The sequence below is a fragment of the Acomys russatus genome, chromosome 13, assembly GCF_903995435.1.
Source record: "Acomys russatus chromosome 13, mAcoRus1.1, whole genome shotgun sequence".
Classification (NCBI taxonomy): domain Eukaryota; kingdom Metazoa; phylum Chordata; class Mammalia; order Rodentia; family Muridae; genus Acomys; species Acomys russatus.
The window spans coordinates 16,534,405-16,555,265 of NC_067149.1; the positions used below are offsets into that span (position 1 = coordinate 16,534,405).

At 44.4% G+C, this 20,861-nt stretch overlaps 1 protein-coding gene across 4 annotated transcripts; it reads right to left on the bottom strand.

Annotated features, from left to right (window-relative positions):
* Window positions 1-7,228: 7,228 nt before the first annotated feature.
* On the bottom strand, window positions 7,229-16,688 carry Cnbp (CCHC-type zinc finger nucleic acid binding protein). Of its 4 annotated transcripts, none has more exons than XM_051154868.1 (5): window positions 16,521-16,688; window positions 10,121-10,237; window positions 9,909-10,001; window positions 9,547-9,745; window positions 7,229-8,289 (listed from the first exon to the last, which is right to left on the bottom strand). In XM_051154868.1, the coding sequence occupies exons 2-5, from the start codon at window positions 10,221-10,223 to the stop codon at window positions 8,172-8,174; spliced, it is 513 nt and encodes a 170-aa protein (XP_051010825.1). In that variant the 5' UTR covers window positions 10,224-10,237; window positions 16,521-16,688; the 3' UTR covers window positions 7,229-8,171. The 4 variants fall into 4 exon arrangements, with proteins under 4 accessions (XP_051010825.1, XP_051010824.1, XP_051010823.1 ...); XM_051154867.1 differs by having other exon boundaries at window positions 9,547-9,748; XM_051154866.1 differs by having other exon boundaries at window positions 10,100-10,237.
* Between the last annotated feature and the right edge of the window lie 4,173 nt (window positions 16,689-20,861).

The window sequence follows — 20,861 nt, forward strand, 5'->3', positions numbered from 1 at the left end:
ACATTCCCAGTAGTCAGAAACCACTCTCTTTAATTTTATTTTACGTGCATTCAGATCCCTTGAAACTGGAGTTACAGATAGTTGTGAGCTGTCGTGTGGGTGCTGAGAATCGAAACCAGAACCTTTGGAAGAGCAGACAGTGCCCGTGCCCCAGCCCCGCCCCCGAGATCACACTCTTTTAAAATACAGAGTTAAAGCTAGTCTTACTGCCCCGTGCCTTTAATCCCAGCATCTGGGTGGCAAAACAGGCGATTCTGTGAGTTGGAGACAGCTTGGTCTACATACAGAGTTGCAGGTCAGCCACTGCTGCATAGTGAGTCCCTGCCCCAAAAACTAAAGAGAAGAGCTGCCTATGATCCCAAGACTCAGAAGGCAGAGGCCAGTCTACAAAGTAAGTTCCAGGACAGCCAGAGTTACACAGAGAAACGACTCAAAGAGAGATTAGAAGACACTGAGATAGAGTTAAGGTCCAGAGAAGAAAAAAAAAGCCACTTGAAGAAGATGGGGGGCTAGAGATTACGAGTCACTTGCCAGAGATATGGGTGCTGGAAATGGTGGTGGGCTCTCCCTCTGAGTCGACATCAAGGAAAGCATCTGTGTCACAGTCCAGGCAAGAATGTTACCCCTGTGCATCTAAGGCCAAATCGGGGTCCTTTATTAACAGGCCACTGAGGGCAGGCTCTTGTCCCTCAGGGACACAGCGTTTATAAAGGTAAAAACCAGTGATGTTGAGGTCATGTATAAGTGAAGGAAGCCAGGTCATTGTTTTGGCTATACTTACAGCAGCCATTTTGGGTATGCATCCGGGCCTTGGTCAGCCCATTCTTTCGGCTTTCCCTACTCCATTAGACTCAACCATCAGTATGTACACAGGATCTCAGGGTTAGCCCCTTTGACTAGGGGGTCAGGATCAAACAGGTTCAGATACTTAGACTATCTATGTGAGCAGGTGGCCACCCTGCTAGAAACTGCATTCCCACTTCTTGTAACCAGGTGTAGGGATGTGACCAAATGACCACCAGTGGGGGTGTAGGCCAGGAGCGCCAAGATCTGTGCAATAACTCTTAATTTCCGCATTTCTAAAACACCGTGACATTTTTACATTCAGAGATTTATGAGGTTTGTTTGGCCTTTTTTTGTTCAATTGTCCATAAATTTGAAGGAGGATGGACGGTGAGCCTATGGACATGGCCAGCGAGATGAACACTGCTTCACTTCATGAAATGAATCAACATTAAATGCCTAGCACCACATTAAAAACCCTTGGCCTTTTCCCTTTCTGCCTCTGTTTTGAGAGGTAACCCTAATTTGGAACCACCAACTTGAACTAAGAAATGAAAGTCTCAGCCGGGCATGGTGACGCAGGCCTTTAATCCCAGCACTCTGGCGGCAGAGGCAGTCTCCTGTGGATCCCAAGCACTGTTCTTTCCTCTATCTAGAATTTCCGAGGGGTGTGGTAGAAAAGGATCAAATCACAGCCCTCAAAGATGCCCACACCCTTATCCTCTGGACATGAACACTGTTACCTTACACACCAAAAGGGACTTTGTAGGTGCAACTTACGGACCTCAAAATGGGAGCCATCCCATGTCACCTAGTGGCCTTCGTGGAATCACAAGAATCTTCATAACCGGGAGGCCAAGGTTCAGCTGAGAATTGTCACCTTGTTTGAATAGGGGGTGGTGGTGTGGTCAGAGTCAAGGATGTGGACAGCCATTAGAAGGCAGGAAAGACAATTTCCTTGGGGCTAGGGCTGTAATGGTGGAGGATGAATGCCTGCCTAGCACGTACAAGGGCCGAGGCCCAACCCCCAGCACCACACACGTGTCCTCTAGAGCTTTCAAAAGGAACACAGCCCTGTCTGCTCAATCATGAGCCACTTCACACATCTCCAGCACTGCAGGCTCATGAGGAGATTTACTGTGTTGTGTTTTGAGATGGGTTTTTAGTCCAGACTGACCTGAATGAAATACTTGTAGCCAAGGATAGCCTTGAACTCCACTGCTGCTGCTGCTGTCTTCTACACATTCCCGCTTATTTAACTACTCCAACCCAAGACATTCCTGTCACTGTTGACTTGATCTTAAAGCTTAGTTAAGGAGCTGGAGAGATGTCTCAGCAGTGGTTATGAACACTGACTGCTCGGTCAAAGGACCTTCGTTCAGTTCCCAGCATCTACATGGCTCCAGTTCCAAGGAGAGCCAAAGCCCACTTCTGTCCTCTATGGGCACTAGGCATGAACAAACACTTATACATGTATAGAAAATTAATGGGAACTGGAGACGCGGCTCAGCAGTTAAGATCACTGGCTACTCTTCAGGGTGACCCTGGTTCAATTCTTAGCACCCATAAGGCAGTTTACAACTATCTGTTAACTACAATTCCAGGGAATCCAACGTCCTCAATACAGATATGAATGCAGACAAAACACCAATGCACATAAGATTAAACAAAAAAAATTTAAGATGGATTATGTACACAGTGCTGTCTCCATGTGTGCCTGCATACCAGAAGAGGGCAATGGGTCACATTATAGACGGCTGTGAGACATCATGTGGTTGCTGGAAATTGAACTGAGAACCTCTGGAAGAGCAGCCAGTGCTATTAACCTCTGAGCCATCTCTCCAGATCCCACAAAAATCTTTAAAAGATAGTAAAACATAAGGGGTTAGAGAGAGTATGTGCTACTCAGCTGATGTGGTGGCATAAACCACTAATCCCAGCACTCAGGTCGGCCTGGTCTACAAAGTGAATTCAGGCCAGCCAAAGCTATACAATGAAGCCTTGTCTCAGAAAAACAAAACAAAAGAACAAAGAGTATGTGATACTCTTCCAGAGGGCCTACCCAAGTTCGGTTCTTAGCACTCATGTCAGGTAGCTTACAACCACCTGTAACTCCAGCACCATGGCATGCAATGTCCTCTTCTGGCCTCAGCAGGCACTGCTATATATGGCGATCACTCATACAGTCATATACAAGAACAATAAACATCTTCACAGGACATGGTGGCAGACACGCTTAAAGGCAGAGCCAGGCAGATTTCTGAGTTCCAGGACAGACGTGACTACATAGTGAGGTCCTGTGAAATAAGTGGCTTAAAATGCCACCTAAAACAAAACCCTTTATATCTAATCTTGCATTGAAGTACTATATAAAATGTTTGCTTCTCTAAATTGGACCATCCCCAAGACAGCCAGAAATATCTTCTAGTACTGAACATCCAACTTTCATCAGTGTGGGAAAGAATGTAAGCTTTGTCACAGGTGAAAGCAGTCTTGGTCGGCTTTGCCCTTGGACACACCATGAATAATACGTGGGCCTGGAATTCAGGAAACAGACCTGGGGACTCCACCTGGACTCTTGTTTTTCTAATCGACCCTCAATGGGAGGAGACCGTCCTTCACACTTGGCACAGGCAGGTGAAGAGGAGAGAGCAGCCCCAGGTTCACACCCGGCTTGAGTGCATGTGGATTAGGAAACAGGCACCAGCACGCAGGCCAGAGGCACCTAGGGACCCTTCCCATGAAACAGATAGCGGAAAGTTCACTCTTTTTTCCCTTTAACCTTTTTCTCTCTTGTGTAAGCTAGTTGGGGGTGTATAATAAAGTTTAACTGTTAAGAAACAAGAGCCTACACATCAGTTCTTAATCAGAAAAGGTTGCCATTCACTCCAGTGACCACATGTTGCTGACTCATAAACAGTAGGTAAATATGCCTCCTCACTCATCATCTTTTCTGCCTGAGCCAGTCAGTATAAATGTAGATTACAAGATTGAAAGTACCTTACCCTCAGATAGTTAAGCAGCTGGGCAGTGGTGGAGCATGCCTTTAATCCCAGCACTTAGGAGGCAGAGGCAGACAGATCTTTGAGTTCCAGGACAGCCAGAGGTACACAGAGAAACCCTGTCTTGAAAACCCAACCATAGTTAAGCATTAGCTGCCTAATATCACAACTTACTATGAGGATTTTACTAAGTGATTATGAATAACAGCTTTGTAGTTCAGCTAAAAGTAGATAGATGTAGAACATAAAAAAACAAAACAAGTAAAAACCTGAAACCCCAGTAATTAAGAGAATAACACCATAGCCATTCTGAAATTCCTACTCCAACGGTCACTCCTGGAAACACCTAATCCAGTAGTTTTCAATCTGGTGGCACTTTAGGGCCATCTGGAAGCCTAAAAAATATCAATGGCTCAAATCATACTTCTGAACATTTTAAGCCAAATTTGAATTTCCAATTTCGATAGAGGTAATACTAGCAACTACTCCTTATGATAGGAACTTTGTTTTGAACCCATATAGGCAGAGTAGAGTACTTGGAAGCTTGGACTATGATTTGTAGAACAAGCATTTATGGGTTAACAACGGTTGGGAATACTGTTTGCACACTGTTCACCTGATTAATACATTAAGACTTTGCACAAGCAATGGACTCAAAATGACCTAGAAAAGCCATATACTTCTAACTTTGAGTGTGAAAACCATGGAGATTTAGACTATCAACCAATTACTCTCTATGCCAAATATTGGAAACTTAGAAACAAAGTATGTTGCCATATAGCTATGTCCTAATTGAAAACATCCTATCCTGAAGAGAGGCTCCTAAAACTAAGAAAGCTCAAGAGAGGATCAAAAGCCCAGCGAATTACAAGCCTCAGGCCTTTATCCCCCAAGGCTGTAAAAACCAATGCCCGAGGGCAGTTGTACAGAAAGCTAAAAGGGAGTTGGAACACGCTCCTAGGGCGAGCTTTTCAGTGTAGAAACCAATGACCCGCCCAATCTCACTGGTTCACCATGCCAGATTTGGGTTGGAATTTTGACATACCCTGGGTGCCATACCCTGGATGAAGCTAGATTGTTCCTATCTCCCTAGGAAAAGTCACACAACACACGCACTTAACTCTTTAGCATACCAAGGACTCCAGGTCAGGTCTGTTGTGGGTATTCCATGTTTTTCAGAAATTACAGCCTACCTCCTATCTGGTGTTTGGGAACTTTTAAGTACCTTAGTCTTGCAATATATGAATATATCTTAGGGTGTGGATCCCAAGTCTAAACATGACATTGACTATATGTGCATATACCCCTCATACATGCAAACCAGGTGCTTCCTAGTGCAACTGCATTTTATGTTTTTCTTTCCAGGCACAGCTGGCATTTTTTTTAAAAGACTTATGTATACAGCACTCTCCCTGCATGTACACCTGCAGGCCAGAAGAGGGCACCAGATTATAGATGGTTGTGAGCCACCATGTAGTTGCTGGGAATTGAACTCAGGACCTTTGGAAGAGCAGTCAGTGCTCTTAACCTCTGAGCCATCTCTCCAGTTCCCCCAGCCCTCATTTTTACCTTTTTTTATTTTTTGGTCTTTTCAAGACAGGGTCTCTCTGTGTAGCCTTCGCTACCTAGACTCATTTTAGACCAGGCTGGCCTGGAACTCACAGCAATCCTCCTGCCTCTCCCTCCAGAGTGCTGGGATTAAAGGCGTGCACCACCATGCCCTGCTGGCATTCAATTTTTAATCTTGGATTTTTGATGTTCAGCTTGTAGTCAGCAATCCAAGAACCTGTTGTACTGGCCAAAGAAAATCTCTTGTAATACTGAGACAATACACACACGTGCACTGGATAGAACCAACATCGTGATGTTCATCACTGAGCCACCACGCCCGGCAGGTATAGACCTTTAATCCTAGTACTTGGTGGCAAAGGCAGGTGGATCTTTGAGTTAGAAGTCTGCCTCGTCTACAGGGAGTTCCAAGACAGCCAGGGCTAAACAGAAAACCCCCAAACCTCAAGTTCAACTGCATTTAAAAATTCCAAGTTTTGGCCAGGTGACGATGGTCTACAAAAGTCCAGGCTGGGTGGTTGATGGTGCACACCTTTAATTCCAGCACTTGGGAGGCAGAGGCAGGCAGATCACTTTGAGTTCCAGGCCAGCCTGGTCTACAAAGAGACCAGGATAGTCAAGGCTACAGAGAAACCCTGTCTCGGAAAGAAGAACAAAAAAAGTTCAGGACAGCCAAGGATACACAGAGAACTAATCATATCTTGGGAAAAAAAAATCCATGTACTCATGTGTATGTCATAGCGTGTGTGGAGGTTACTTGGACTTTGTGAAGGCCAGTTCTCCTTCCACCTTAACAAGGTTCCAGGTTCAGGTACCATTATCCACTAAGCCTTTCGCCAGCCCTAAAAGTGGTGTTTGAAAATAAGTCATTCCTTATGCTACTTTCTACTTTTAGAAACAAACTTACTAGGGTATTTAATAGTCTTGACTGACTACTTAGACATACTACTTGCTCGGTAAAAAAAAAAAAAAAAAAACCAGGACTCTTGGGGTAAATCAGAGGAAATGTCATGTCACATCATAGCTAATACACTCCGACTCGGACATCAATGTGACAAACCATCAAAATTGACCATAACTATTTACAGAGGATTAAAAAACAAAAACACCCAGGCTGGAGAGATGGCTCAGCGGTCAAGAGCACTGACAGCTCTTTCAGAGGTCATGAGTTCAATTCCCAGCAACCATATGGTGGCTCACAACCATCTATGGTGTGATCTGATGATGCCTTCCTCTGGCCTGAAGGTGTATATGCAGGCAGAGCACTGTATACATACTAACTAATAAATCTTAAAATATATATATATATATACCCAAATGTGAAGGGGGGCCCAAGAACTAATAAATGGGAGAACCAGCAGAAAAGCAGGGCAGGAAGTGGGTGTTTAGGATCAGCCCTAAACCATTGCTCTCATTATCTAATCTATAAAGTGAAGGCATTATACCAGATGCTCCTGGGGTAGGGGGTGGGGGGCAAGGAATCCACATTTCAGATCCCCCAGAAGCCCAGGAGAATTATAAAATGATAAAAAGCAGTAATTAAAATACTCTTCTGTTGAGTAAACGAAGAACTAAGGGCATTGTTACAACAGGTCAAAGAATTGTCTTCAGCGTACACAGGGGAAGCCCAAGCACAGCTCTGGAGTCAGCCTTTTTTTTTTTTTTTTTCTTTTTTTTTCTCTACCTTTCCATGGACTTTGGAAGCAAATTCAGGTCACCAAGCTTACATGACAATCACCTTTATGAGACTACCTAGCAGACCCACAGGGAACTCTGCAATTTAAAGCACCCAAACCACTGTGCTCTTCTTCTGTCACCAGTCTTTCCTTACCGAAGACATTATTAGCACAGAAAGAAAAGTCCAAACTGCCATCTTTCAGTCCTCCACATTCCCCTCTTTAATATGGCATTTTGCTCTATATACATTGATGAAAATTTAAAACAAACAAAAGAACTTTAGTCAAACTCCCCTTCCTCCTCCAGCTTTATTGGAATAGTTTAAAATTACATTTTCTATTTTCTAGGACTTCAGTTGCTTTTTCCATCTGACTTTTAAAAACTGATTACAGCAAATGAAACACAGTTGTCTAAGTGATATAGTATACAAAAATAACATCTTGATTTCTGTGAAAATGCATTTCTCTGCAATTCCTGAATAGCTCCAAATTATGCTAGCTCTGAGCATCGATGTTTACTCTGGGTTTTAGATTTAGTCTTTGAAAAAAATGTGTTCTACACCTTTGCCATCACCATCTGTATGTCCAGCATCAACACCAGGATGAAGCTTCTATCCCAGCTTCCCTGGCACAGTCACCAACACGTTTGTCTTTTCCATTTACTCCCACTCAACTGTATGTTCTATGAGGGCCTGATGCAGATGTTACTTGATGTTATTTAATAGCTACTGAGGTCAGACAATCCAAGGCCGTCATTATGCTAAAAATTAAAGTTATTTATGGAAGCTCAGACGCTTCCAGAATTGGTTTTACCTCCTACATGGGAACGCACTCAAACCCAGAAGGGCTTACTGGTCTGATGAGCTCTTCCCATTCATTAATCCCTATTCACCAGTGGCACGGAAAGGGGGTTCTTTAACAAAGCATTATACATAACACCTCTACCAAACTAAACATAAACTTTTTTTGTAGTTAAATGCAGAAATTCGGTTTTTTCCACCCCTTTCCTCCTTTTACACTGCAAGTAAAGCTCACTGGCCTGGGAACAGCCTCTATCTGCCAACCTTTGGCCAGTGAAGAGGATTCAGAGAAAATAATACAACCATCAATCAGAAAAAGGAGGGGCGACAAAGGAAAATAATTAGGCTGTAGCCTCAATTGTGCATTCCCGTGCAAGATGCCCTGACTCGCCACAGCGGTAACAGTTGACTTCACTTGTCTTGCTGCAGTTGATGGCTACATGACCAGTTTCACCACACCTAAAAACAAACATACAAAGTTTTCACACTGCTTTTCAGAACAAATAAAGCTGTATCAAATCAATGGTCAATACAGAAGAAAAAGCAAGTAACATAAGCACATTTTTCTTAATAAGACTACACACATTTTGGGAGATATTAATGCCCAGGCAATCCGCATGCCCCCTCCCCCTTTAATCTCTTATAGCCTTCCTTTTTAAAAGGACTATCTATAGGGCTGACAAGATGGGGTTAAGAACACTGGCTACTCTTCCAGAGGTCCTGAGTTCAATTTCCCACATGACAGTTCACAACTCTCTGTAACTCCAGCTCCAGGATCCAACACCCTCTCAGAGACATACATGCAGGCAAAACATCAACACAAGTAAAAATCATTAAAAAAACAAAAGGGACTATCTATAAACTTTTGGAGTCTCAGATATAAGGCAAAGTGGGCCTTAAACACAACCTTCTAGCCTTGTGCTCCTTAGGATATTACATCCAGCTAAGAGTATGGACTTCATATTTTTTAACTAGAAACAGAGAAGATTAAGAACTAAGCTCTCAGGCTGGGCGTGGTGGTGCAGGCCTTTAATCCCAGCACTCAGGAGGCAGAGGTGGGTGGATCCCTGTGAGTTTGAGGCCAGCCTGCGCTACAAAGTGAGTCTAGGACAGCCAAGATAGCAGAGAAACCCTGTCTCAAAAAAAAAGAAAGAAAGAACTAAGTTCTCAAAAGCCTTGTCATTAGAGATTAACCAGTGCCGCACCCAAAACATTAGCAGAGATGTTGTCTGCCTACCAGGTTTGAGGTCCAATATCCAGTACCACAGAAGAAATAATAGTAGCAGTCTGCCTTTGCCAGGAGTGCTAGCTAAGGCAGCAGGCCTGCCTTAAATTGAAAGGCCAATCTGGGCTATGTTACATAGTGAATAATCTCAAAACCAAACAAAAACCAAATAGCCAGGCATAGTGGCACACAGCTGTAATCCCAGCACTGAGGGAGGCAGAGCCAGGCAGATCTCTTTGAGTTCAAGGTCTACAAAGCCAAGTCCAGGACAGCCAAAGCTTCACAGAGAAAAACCCTTGTCTCGAAAAACAAAACCCAAAACAAAGAGTCCTCAGTAAGCCTGCCAATGACCCGCCCTATGGAGGGAGAACAACTTCACAAGCTGCCTTCAGCTCTTTTACCAAATGCACTGATAAGCTTCTCCCTTTAACAGATATCACTGCCACAAAAATCTCCAACAGGAGTCATCCCACTTTAACTTCATGACTCACCTATAGCATTTCACCTTGGTGCAGTCTTTTTGAATATGTCCAAATTCACCACAAGAATAGCACTTCTGCTCATCCGCATGGTCACAGTCACGAGCCAGGTGGCCTGGCTTGCCACAGTTGTAGCAGCATTGCTCTCGCTCTCTCTTGGGCTCCTTGCAGTCCTTGGCAATGTGGCCACCTCTACCGCAGTTATAGCAGGCTTCAACAATAAGGAAAAGAAGCAGACCAAGACTATAAAACCTTTACAAAGTAGAGCTACATTTAAACCACATGATACAAACCCCCAAAGCTAGAAAACCTTACAAAGCTGTGTGTAGATACACACTCACCTCTCCCAAGAGTATGAAGTGTTAAATACTTACCATCCTCCTGAAGATCACAATCCTTGGCAAGATGACCAGACTCACCACAGCGGTAACAGATGTCAGGAAGAGACGAGGAGACAAACTGGAACCCTATTTTGAGCAGAAACAAAAAGAATTGGGATAATCAGGCCAGCCTTGGTATTAATGAATTCCAGAGTACTTCAAAAATTTTTATTCGACAAAAATACCTCTATCCGAGGTAAAACCACCTCTGCCGCGGCTTCTCATCCCACGACCCCGACCTCCACCAGTAGGGCATTCCCTGGCCCAGTGGCCAGATCGTCCACATTTGAAGCACTCGTTGCTGCTCATAGCTGCAATTAGAGCTTTGGAATATTAAAAAGTAACATTAAACACTTGGAATTACTTCATACTGGTTAATAAACAACCATATATTTACTTACGCTTTATATATACCTACAACCATATGAAAAAGAAAAACCCTAACACTGCACCTTACAATTTCTAAATAAACTGTATGTCGATTAATATGCCTTTGTTAATAATCCCAGTAATAACCTCAACATTCCAGGTCAACCGTTTTTTAAAAAACTGTTTTACCAGCATGTATCTATGTGTGTACCTATATGTACCTAGTGCCCAAGGAAACTTAAATCACAAAAAAGTAAACTAGAAGCTTACTTTTGGCCAGAAATATTAATTTAAAACTTCAAGCCAAGAGCAGTAGCTGAGAATCCTGAGTTCTAGGCTAGCCTGAGCTACATACATTCAGGTCTTTTCCCAAAAACTTGAAACCAAAATCCTGTGGGCTCAGAAGTCATTCCAATCCAAACTAATCAAATACCAACAGCAAAGCACTAAGTATGCTTGTTATCACAGGAGTTACTATAATGTACTACTGTGGCAATGTTTTCAATTATATATTCATTAAGGGTACAGTCAAACTCAGCTTTCTCAAATCATATACAAGCAGATTTTTTAGGAGCCAAGACTACTGCTTCTTCTAATAGGGATCAAGGCTCATTCTAAGGACATTGCTGAATTGCTGATTAAAACAACAAACCAGACCAAAAAAAAACAAAAAACAAAAAAACTCCAGGTTGGAGATGGCTCAGCAGTTATAAGCACTTGCTGTTCATAGAAGGACTGAATTCTCTTCCCAGCACTGGCTCCAGTTCAAGGATATTGGACACCCTCTTCTGTCCTCCACTAGCACCAGGTATTGCACATGGTGCACACACAAACTTGCAAAAAGGTGGTGCTAGCAGAGAGCGCCAATCAAGAAAGTTCCAAGAGGAGAAAAGGGTATTATTTAATAACCCAAGAGTGGCTGAGACATTTCACCAGGGATAACTAAAATGTGCCAGCAGCCAGATCTCCATCTTACTCCAACTTGTCATAAAAGCTTTTTATTAACCTAAGAATCCAGAGTTCTGTAGAATTAACCATCATAAAGTCCTACACAAAATGTCAGTATGGAATAACAAATATGGGCTAGACTTGTTTAAGACTGTAAAAGGGGGAAAATATCAAGCACAGCGGCAGATGATCAAGTGTTTAGACCAATTTGGCAGTTATATGGTGGTAAGACAAGATCTCAACAAAAATCAACCCAAAACCCAGAATATTCTTTTTCACAGCTTCCTTCTGCTAAAAACCCAGTATCAACTATGCTACACAGCTGTACCTTGGCAACATAAAAAGATCCTAGAACCATGATTAAGTTTAAGTCCAGGTTAGCTAGTTAACTTGGCTACCCACTTGTTATGTTACCTCAAAGATATATTCCTAGCTGGGTCCAATGACATTAAAGGAGACTCTGGATTTGAATATGAAGGCAATATGGGCTACTCCGGGCACATATGCCTACCCCAGCCCCATGGCTGTTCTGTCTCATCTCCCCGACCCCCGAAACAGGATTTCTCTGTGTAGACTTGGCTGTCCTGGACTCATTATAAACCAGGCTGACCCCAAACTCCCAGTGATCTCTCCTTCTGCCTCCCTGAGAGCTTGGATTAAAGGTGTGTGCCACCAAGCCTGGCTTCTATCTCATTTGTAAAAGGGAAGTAATAAAACTGATCTGGTCAGATTACTTTATAGCTGTTTCAAACACCTGTTAAAGCTTTGACTTCTGTACAACCAAGTCATCCTAAATCTTCTCCAATTTAGGCTACTTACTAGAACTAAAACTAATACGGATTAGTGTGGGACTAACTGTACAAACTTAAGCTTCCTGTCTTAAAGTCAATTGCCTAGATGAAAGAAAAGGGTGAAGTTTACCAGCAATACAGGCTAATTTCCAACTACTAGAAATCAAGCATGGTTTTCTTTTCTTTTGTTTTGTTTTTCAAGACAGAGTTCTCTGTGTAGCCTTGGCTGTCCTGGACTCACTTTGTAGACCAGGCTGGCCTTGAAGTTACAGTGATCCACCTGCCTCTGCCTCCCGAAAGCTGGGATTAAAGGCGTGTGCCACCACGCCTGGCTCAAGAATGTTTCTTAAAACTTAAAATTATAGAAAAATAAAGCCAGGTGTGGTGGTACTGGCTTGCAATATCAGCATTTGGGAGGCAAAGGCAGGAGCAGCCTTGGCTACATGAATGAGACCAATCTCAAAAGGGGGAAGCATACTCATGGGCTACAGATGACTTAGTGCGCTTCTAAGCCTCAAGTCTGCGTGTCACATTGCCATGATGTGGTAAGAACATGCCACTCAAAAGAAGACAGTAATCAGCTGTCTCATAAATTTGAGAAAGATTACTTACCAGCCAGGTATGCTAAATTAAGAGCCTTGATTATTTTACAGATTTTTGAAAATACTCATGTTTTACAGATTAAATACTAGAATTTATAGCTATTTGTCTTCATTTTCAGTAACACCACATTTTTATACCAAAACCAGTCAATGATTTAACAATATACAGCCAAGACTAACGACAGGAGTTCTAATAAATAGGACAATCATCTTTTAGGATGGAGGTGTAGCGTAGTGGTAGAGTGGCACTCAGGAAAGGTTCTACTGCAACATAGGAAAAATTAATCGTAAAGATTTCCTAGAAAATGCATTCATTGTATAACAGAAATCTGGAGAGAAACATGGCCCTCAACACCAAGTACTGTGTGTGGTGAGCTGATTTTACTACTTCATCTGGCTTTTCCTTAACACGATGGTTTGCATTAATTTGTATGCTCTAGATCCCTAAATTTTCCCAAGCTCAGGGTTATCCCTGCCTTATCAGGGCTGCTATTCTGAGACCATAGGGCAGTTCCTGTCCCTCTGAATATACTCATTTTACACTCCAGTAAATTGGCTTGGTACCATAACACCACACTCCATTGCTGTAATAAACTAGATATAATAAAAAGAAGCAAGATACAGTGTTACCTGATTCTGGCCACCATGATATGGGGAGGAACTGTTTTACTCTACAGTTCACTGCCTGACCTTGGTAAAATACATCCATTTCTGCCTGCCCTGACTACCTGTGCAAGGTCTTGATTAATAGCTGAGTATCTACTGTGTCAGCCATAAATACATAATCTATTATCTCAACCACTCTCCACGTTATGTATCCTTGCTGTCTTTTAATAAGGAAACGGGGTGGCTGGATGTGTTGGCACACCCCTTTAACCCCAGCACAGGGAGGCAGAAGCGCCTCAGTTCAAGGACAGCCTCCTCTACACAGTGAGTTCCAGGACAGCCAGAGCTACAAAGAGAAACTAAAATAAACAATTACTACTAATAACAAGAGATCTGAGAACAAGTGACTTACCTACTAAAGCCATAAAGGTAGAACCTAGTACTAACAAGATGTCAAAAGTTTACTTCTAACACCTTCATAGAACTAGAGCTGGCTAAGTGATAATGAACAGTACTCACACAGGAAAATACTTATAAGTAATTCGAATTCCAATGCAGAAAGCTTTCATTCTTTTAGATAAACCAAATAAAAACTACAACAGGTGAAACAGTGGAGCCATTTTCAATTTATTCACAGTAATCCTTTAGAGATTTTTTTTTTTTTTTTTTTTTTGCCCCACTCCACCCCTCTTTTGAGACAGGGTTTTTCTGTGTAACAGCCCTGGTTATCCTGGAACTTACTTTGTAGACCAGGCTGCCTCTGCAGGGATTAAAGGCATGTGCCTGCCCCACCCTTAACCCTCTGAGTGTCAACACACACAGATATTGGCAGCTTTATTTCACTAGCTAAATACCTCATTTGTAACTATGGAGTCAACTCTGGATCATTACAGTAGCGCTCTATTTCTTCCACCTCTTTTGGAAATAGGGTCTCACTCAGCCTTTTCTGGCCTAGAATTTATTATGTTTAGGAGGCAGTTCTCCGATTGAGAGACTGGGCCTCAGTCCGAGTTCTGGGATTAGAGGAGTGTCACCATTCCTGGATTTCCCTGCCCCTTTTTCGACAAATTCTACTCTGTAGCCCAGGCCGGCTACCATTTATTTGTAACCCTTCCCATCCTTTCCAAGTGCTGGTGTGACACAGGCCTATAACCACCACACCTGGCTTGCATTCCTAATGTACAAAGCCCCATTTACAACCTGAATTTGAAACCCTGAGTTCACTTTATTATCCCAAGCATTTGACAACCTGAAACTAGACCCTGCCAGGACACCAGGCCTATGCAGTGAGGCGACATGGAAAAGGGCACTCTCCACACAGCTAGCCAGGGCGCCCTGCTATTAGTCGGCTGGCTCGCTGCTGGCTGTCAGGAGCTAGGAAGAAGGCAAAATGCCTCTCTGGGAGCCTATTTACCTACGGAGCAAGCCAGCAGTAAGTTATTTACTATGTAATTTTATTAGGTTCTAAAAGGCAAGAAAAATCAAGCCATACATCATCACAAAAGCTTTAATACTTTAAAATCACATTTCTGCCCACTGCAGTTGTTCAGTTGCTAGAATATACATAAGCCCTGTTCTTCCACTAATTTGGTCAAACCATCTTACAAACTGCACATCTCTTTGAAATACATTACCTCTTGTTAAAGGAAAGTTCAAATACAAAATTGTCTTATGTGAAGTAGGAGGTTAAGTACATAGATATAGCAATTTTAGGTTTTTAAAACTTGTTGCCAGAGTTGTAATTTGGGGGGAAAATTAAGCCCTTAATTCAGCCCTTGAGATTCCAATAAATTATTCCCTTTATCTTCCAGCATACAAAGAGTTCCTTGTAGACAAGAAGCAAGTATAACAAGCTTAAAAAAAAAATGTACCTAGGACTATGGGGGTTTACAATCTGATAAGCTTGCATTTTAACCAGGATAACTTTTAAAGTTTTTCAGTTAAAGAATTGAGCAATAAAAACTGAAGCTTCTTTATCTTTTTTAAACTCTCAAAATCTTACATTCAATATATACTAGGAGCAAATGGCTAAGAAACTTTCAAATTAAATACAAAAGTTAATTCATTGGCGTAAATCTCTCAAAAACTGGGTCAAACAATTGTAAATGTAGAGTTTATGTCATAAAACTTAGTATGGGGGCTGAATGGGGATATAACTTAATTCCCTTTTACTTTAATGCAGACAAATTAAGTATCGTGATTTATCTCGCCTGTTTTGTGTCCTCAGGAATATTGCAAAAACCTCATCACACGGATGCTGTGTGATATTTCCTTTTCCCGAGACCCCCACCCCCACCCCAAGACCAAAAGTAGTCACTTCCTCTGAAAGTGCTTGGTGGCCGAGGCCATGTGCGTGACATGTGGCAAAGGCTTTACCTATTAAAAAAAAAAAAAAAAATCAGAACCCAAACCTAAGTGGGGGCCGTTCTAAAACAGGTTTTCACACTAATGAAAACCTACATTGATCTTTGCCAATTCTACTTGCGAGGCTTGCTTGTAATTTATATCCGTTTCGTCCGAGAAATACTGGCCAAGACTTCTGCCGCCGTGATGGCCTTAAAGGCCTGACAAAACCATTAGTCCTTCCCACCCCCACCCCCCACCCCCGCCCAACCCATAATAGGGTCTAAGGGCCTAAAGACTGGAATCATCGATCCGGGGAAAGGTGGTTCCTTTTGCGCAGCAACGTAGACTAAACCGTTTAAGACTACAAATCACAAGAAATCAAGAGCGATTTAAAGGTCGGCGGTATGGAGAACCGATTCCAGACTCCGGAGCCTCCCGGCGGCGTGCGCGGGGCTTAGTCACGGGCCGGTTCATGAGGCCCCGCAGCCGCTGGCACATGGCCCGCCAGGCCTTCACCCGGGCCTCGGCCTGCGGACCTCCACCCGCCGCCGGGCGCCCTTCCCCGCCACGCCGCCCCGTCCCCGGGAGTTCCCGCCACGCCGGCCCTGGGCGCTAGGCCCACGCGAGACCCTCCTCGCCTCGGCCCCCAAGGGCGCCGGGCCTCATCGCCGCACGCCCGAGGCCTGCGTGGCCGTGGGCGCCCGGAGAGAGGCTCCCCCCTCCAGCCCCGCGCCCCGGCCCTAATCCCCGGGCCGCAGGACAGGCCAAGACGGCCGCCCCCAGCGCGCCGGGCCAGAAAGTCGGGCCGAGCCCCGCGCCTGACGCAGCAGGGCGCAGGCCAAGGTGCGGCCGCCATCGCGCCTCGCAGCTCCGGCCCTCCGTCGGTCTCGGCCGCGCCAACCCCCAAGGCCTCCATCCCGCGGGCTACACCCTCAAGCCCTCACCTTCGGCGTCTGAGCGGCCCACAGCGGTGGAGACTCGGACGCAGACCCCGGGGAAAGCGACCTCGCAAAGCAGCGGCTGTTTATTTTCAGGGTCCTTGCCTGCGCCACACGCGGGTCTGCACACGGCCCCACACACGCCGCTGCGCACGGCTCGCCTCCGCCTCGCCCACGCGTCCAATCAGCGCAGGGAGCTAAGCCGGCCAATCAGAAGCGCCCGCGGGGAGCGCGGCCTAACGCGAGGGCGGCGGGGGGGCGGGACAAGCTCCTCCCTCCCACCCCCCCACCCCCACGCCTAGCCCCTTCCGTGGTACCCCGCGCGCGGGCTTCCCGCCAGGAGCTGTTCCGTGACTCCAATGGCTGTTTCGCTGCTTTCCTTCAAGCAGTTCGTCCCTCGAGCCTTTGACGGCCTTCTCCCAACCCCGAGTGCCGACTCAGGCCAACCGATGCAGAAGTGACTGTCCCTGGCTTGTGGTCGCGGCTTGCAGGGGCCAACCTCCCCTTATCCGGCGCCTCCCTAAGCCGGTGGCTCTCAGGAGCAGGCCAGGTTTCCAGAATTCACACACTTAGGTTTGGGGGAAGGTCGTGGTAGCCTGGCTCTGGCTACCATAACCGCCCATGAGATGCTTTTGGTTTTTGCGTCTCCTGGGTAGAGCCGGACAGCGCCCTGCTAGTTACCCATGGATTGCAATCCTCCCAAACGAAAACGCCTAATGAGGTTGAAGATGGTGACAGTGTGCTGAGATTTGTGTCACAACACTCCTTGTGACCCATAATGAGTGACGTCCGTAGGATTTATGGGTGAGAGAGGAGGCCAGAAAAGTCATTGACCTGGTCTGCCCGGTTCAGAAATGACCTTCAGTTTGGATTTGCTGGTGTCGTCATAGGTCCTCAAACCAGAAGGCCTTTGCCCTTTTCTTTTTCTCTTTCTTTCTTTTCTCAAGAAAGACAGAGTTTCTCTGTATAATAACCCTGGCTGTCCTAGACTCACTCTGTAGACAAGGCTGGCCTTGAACTCACAGAGATCCACCTGCCTCAGCCTCCTAAGTACTAGCAAACACCACCATGCCTGACTCAAACCAGAAACCTTTAATGTAGATTTTCATTTTAAGTCCTGGGTTTGCTCCCCAGCCGAACATCCCCACCCCAACACACAAACACAAAAACACACAATTGTTCTGTACAAACTAAAACATTCTAGAACTCTGTCCCATTTTGGAATGAATTTTTATTACAAACATGAAAAATGTGGAAGTCTCAAGTCTCTCTAGTTCTAAAAGGCAATAAATAAGATTTGTCTAAATACTTATATACTTAACCTTCGTTAGCCATATTGTGACTATTGTGTCCCAGCAACAGACTCTTTGTTCCCGCTAATGACGTACTCTTTAAACTTAAGTATGGGCCTGCAGTTAAGACTACTTGCAGCTAGGAATGGCGGGGCATGCCTCTAATCCCTTGTACTTGGGAAGTAGAGGCAGTGGGAGCTCTGTCATCCCAAGTTCATCCTGATCTGCTGAGCACGTTTCAGACTAGCCGACTAGCCGTGGCTGCATGGGAAAACCCGTGGGCTGGAGATACGGCTTAGTCATAGGACCTGGGCTTGTACAAGGCTCTCCACTCCCTCGCCAGGCCCACCAAGACAAAGCCTTTAACCATATTGAGACCCAGCCTCAGAAAACAAAACCAAACAAAACCACACTGCTCTTGCACAATTCAGTTTGCTATGTAAACAAAAATGACAAAACATAAAATGGTTTTTTTTACATAAAATGTTTTCATTGTTAGCACAAAAAAGAGCACATCTCCAATCGTGTTGAATAAATCCTTAGCAATTGGTTAAGCTATAACATCAGATCTACCAGAAGTAAAATGGTAGATTTTATTTTATTTTATTTTATTTTTATTTATTTATTTTGTGACATGGTTTCTCCCATGTTAGCCTTGGCAGTCCTGGACTTGGTTGGTAGACCAAGCTGGCCACGAAATCACAGCGATCCACCTGCCTTTGCCTCCCAAGTGCTGGGATTAAAGGCGTGTGCCACCACGCCCGGCTTAATTATTTCTTAATGGGAAATTTACACAGCATTATAGACAGAGAGTTCCTCTTTCTGGTCTACTTAATCATTTAATAGTTAATAATTTTTTAGGATTTTTGAGATATGGTGTCTTTTTTTTTTAGTATCTTTTCTAGCTTTCTGCCTTGTTTGAGACAGTGTCTCCAAGCACAAGATGGTTTCAATCTCCCTATATAGTTGAAGATGACCTTGAACTCTTGATCTTCCTGCTTCTATTGCCCAAGTGCTAGGCTTACGGGTGCTCACCACCAGCAACAACTGTGACAAGGTCTTAAGATAAAGCAGTTGCAGACAAGCAGCATTTTGCTAAGTTCTGGCAGTGAGTATGTGGGAGACAAGGCTGTGTTCAAAGTGCAGACTGCATGCATCTGCTGCCCCAGGGTGTGAGAACCATAAACTTTTTTTTTTTTTTTTTTTTTTTTTTTGCCTTTGAGACAGAGACCCAGTGTGTAGTCTTGGCTGACCTTGAGCTCACAGAGATCTGCTTGCCTTTGCCTCTTTTTACTGGTATTAAAGATGTGTAACACCAGGCAGGTGGTGGTGGCGCATGCCTTTAATCCCAGCACTCGGGAGGCAGAGGCAGGCGGATTGCTGTGAGTTCAAGGCCAGCCTGGTCTACAAAGTGAGTTTAGGACAGCCAAGGCTACACAGAGAAACCCTGTCTCAAAAAACAAACAAACAAAAAAACATTTATAACACCATACAGGATAAATTAATAATGTTATGGTTTGTTTCTAATTTACCTATCCAAGTAGAATCACACATAAAATGTTTGATCTTACTTTTAGACCCAAGGATGGAATGTTTCTTATAGTAAAAATTGGTTTGGCCAGGTGTAGTGGCACACACCTTTAATCTCAGCACTCGGGAGGCAGAGGCTGGTGGATCGCTGTGAGTTCGAGGCCAGCCTGGTCTACAAACGTGAGTCGGGTAACCAAGCCTACACTGAGAAACCCTGTCTCAAAAAAAAAATTTTTTTTAAGCTGGGTGTGATGGTGTGATAGCTGATGACTCCCCAGTGGGCATCCAACTTTCTGTAATTATCACTTCATAAAACCAGACTGGCCATGAGGCCTTATGACAACTGGCAAAGATATCTGTAATGTAAGTTAACTTGTAGTTCCTGAATATAACCACCATTTCACTGGAAACAGTTAAGAATAAGGTAGAAAAAAAGCCAGCTTTATCAAAAGCTAAGTCGTGGGTGACCAAGGACAATTCAGCAAGTAACAGTGTTTGCTGCTAGGCTTGACAGTCTAAGCTTCATCTCCGGAACTCACATGTTGGAAGGAAAGAGTAGATTCCCCCAACTTGGCCTCTGCCCTCCGCACGTGTGTGATGGCACACTCCCAAACATAAAAAGCGTATACACACAGAAAGATATACATAAAATACAATGAAATTGTTTTAAGTTAAGCTATCAGTAGTCCTAGAAGAAAGGGGCTCCTGTTACAGCCTCTGGTCTTGGCTCTTCCATCCTGTTCAGCATTAGTCAGACATTGTGTCCAGTGTTACATGAGGTACAAAGGTAATTAGTTATCTCCTAGACCTTGCCGGTGAGGAACTTGCAGTTTAACAAGGGCCACAGCAAAGTATTGAGTGGTTGACAGAGCACCGGCTAAAATGCTGTGACTCAGCATGATTCAGTTCTTAAACTGGGTCACAGTTGGACAGCTGTTCTCGCCAACCCCTCGTTTCCGATCCAATGCCCAACTGCACAGCACATGCCTTAGACTGTGCTGTCAAACTGGGACGGTCCGTAGGTTTTCCCTTTGTGTTTCCTGTGCCAGCAGGGGCACTGCTGTGACTTGACTTGCAAAGTATGTGGCTAAGGATGAGACTGGATGGCTGTTTCTTTCTCATGTGTGCCTCCAAAGCAGAAACTAAATGCTGAAAGCAAGAGCGGGTGTGGCACAGCACATCTGTAATCCCAGAATTCAAGAAACCAAGGACAGAAGATTGTAAGGACAGCCTGACCTAAAGAGTGAGTTCCAAGAAGGGCTAAGGTGTGAGGTCCTGTTTCCAAAGACAGACTATAGGGTCAGAGAAAGATGGCCTGATGACTGAGAATAAATACATACTGCTCTTGCAGAGGGCGAAGGTCCAGCTCCCAGACCACAACTGCTTATAACTCCAGCACCGGGGATCCCAGGCCCCTATTTGTAGTGAAAGCACACATGGATGTGCTCTCACGAAGACATATACACATAATTCAATTTTTTTAATGATAAAAAAAACCTATGGGGATGGGGAGACAGCTCAGCAT

Excerpts from the sequence above, each read along its gene's own strand:
- Cnbp (XM_051154865.1), bottom strand. The coding sequence starts at position 10,223 with ATGAGCAGCAACGAGTGCTTCAAATGTGGACGATCTGGCCACTGGGCC. Across the intron at positions 10,002-10,099 it reads TGGTTTTACCTCGGATAGAG|GGTTCCAGTTTGTCTCCTCG; the intron begins GTATTTTTGTCG and ends TGCTCAAAATAG. Across the intron at positions 8,290-9,546 it reads ACCAAGGTGAAATGCTATAG|GTGTGGTGAAACTGGTCATG; the intron begins GTGAGTCATGAA and ends GTTTGTTTTTAG.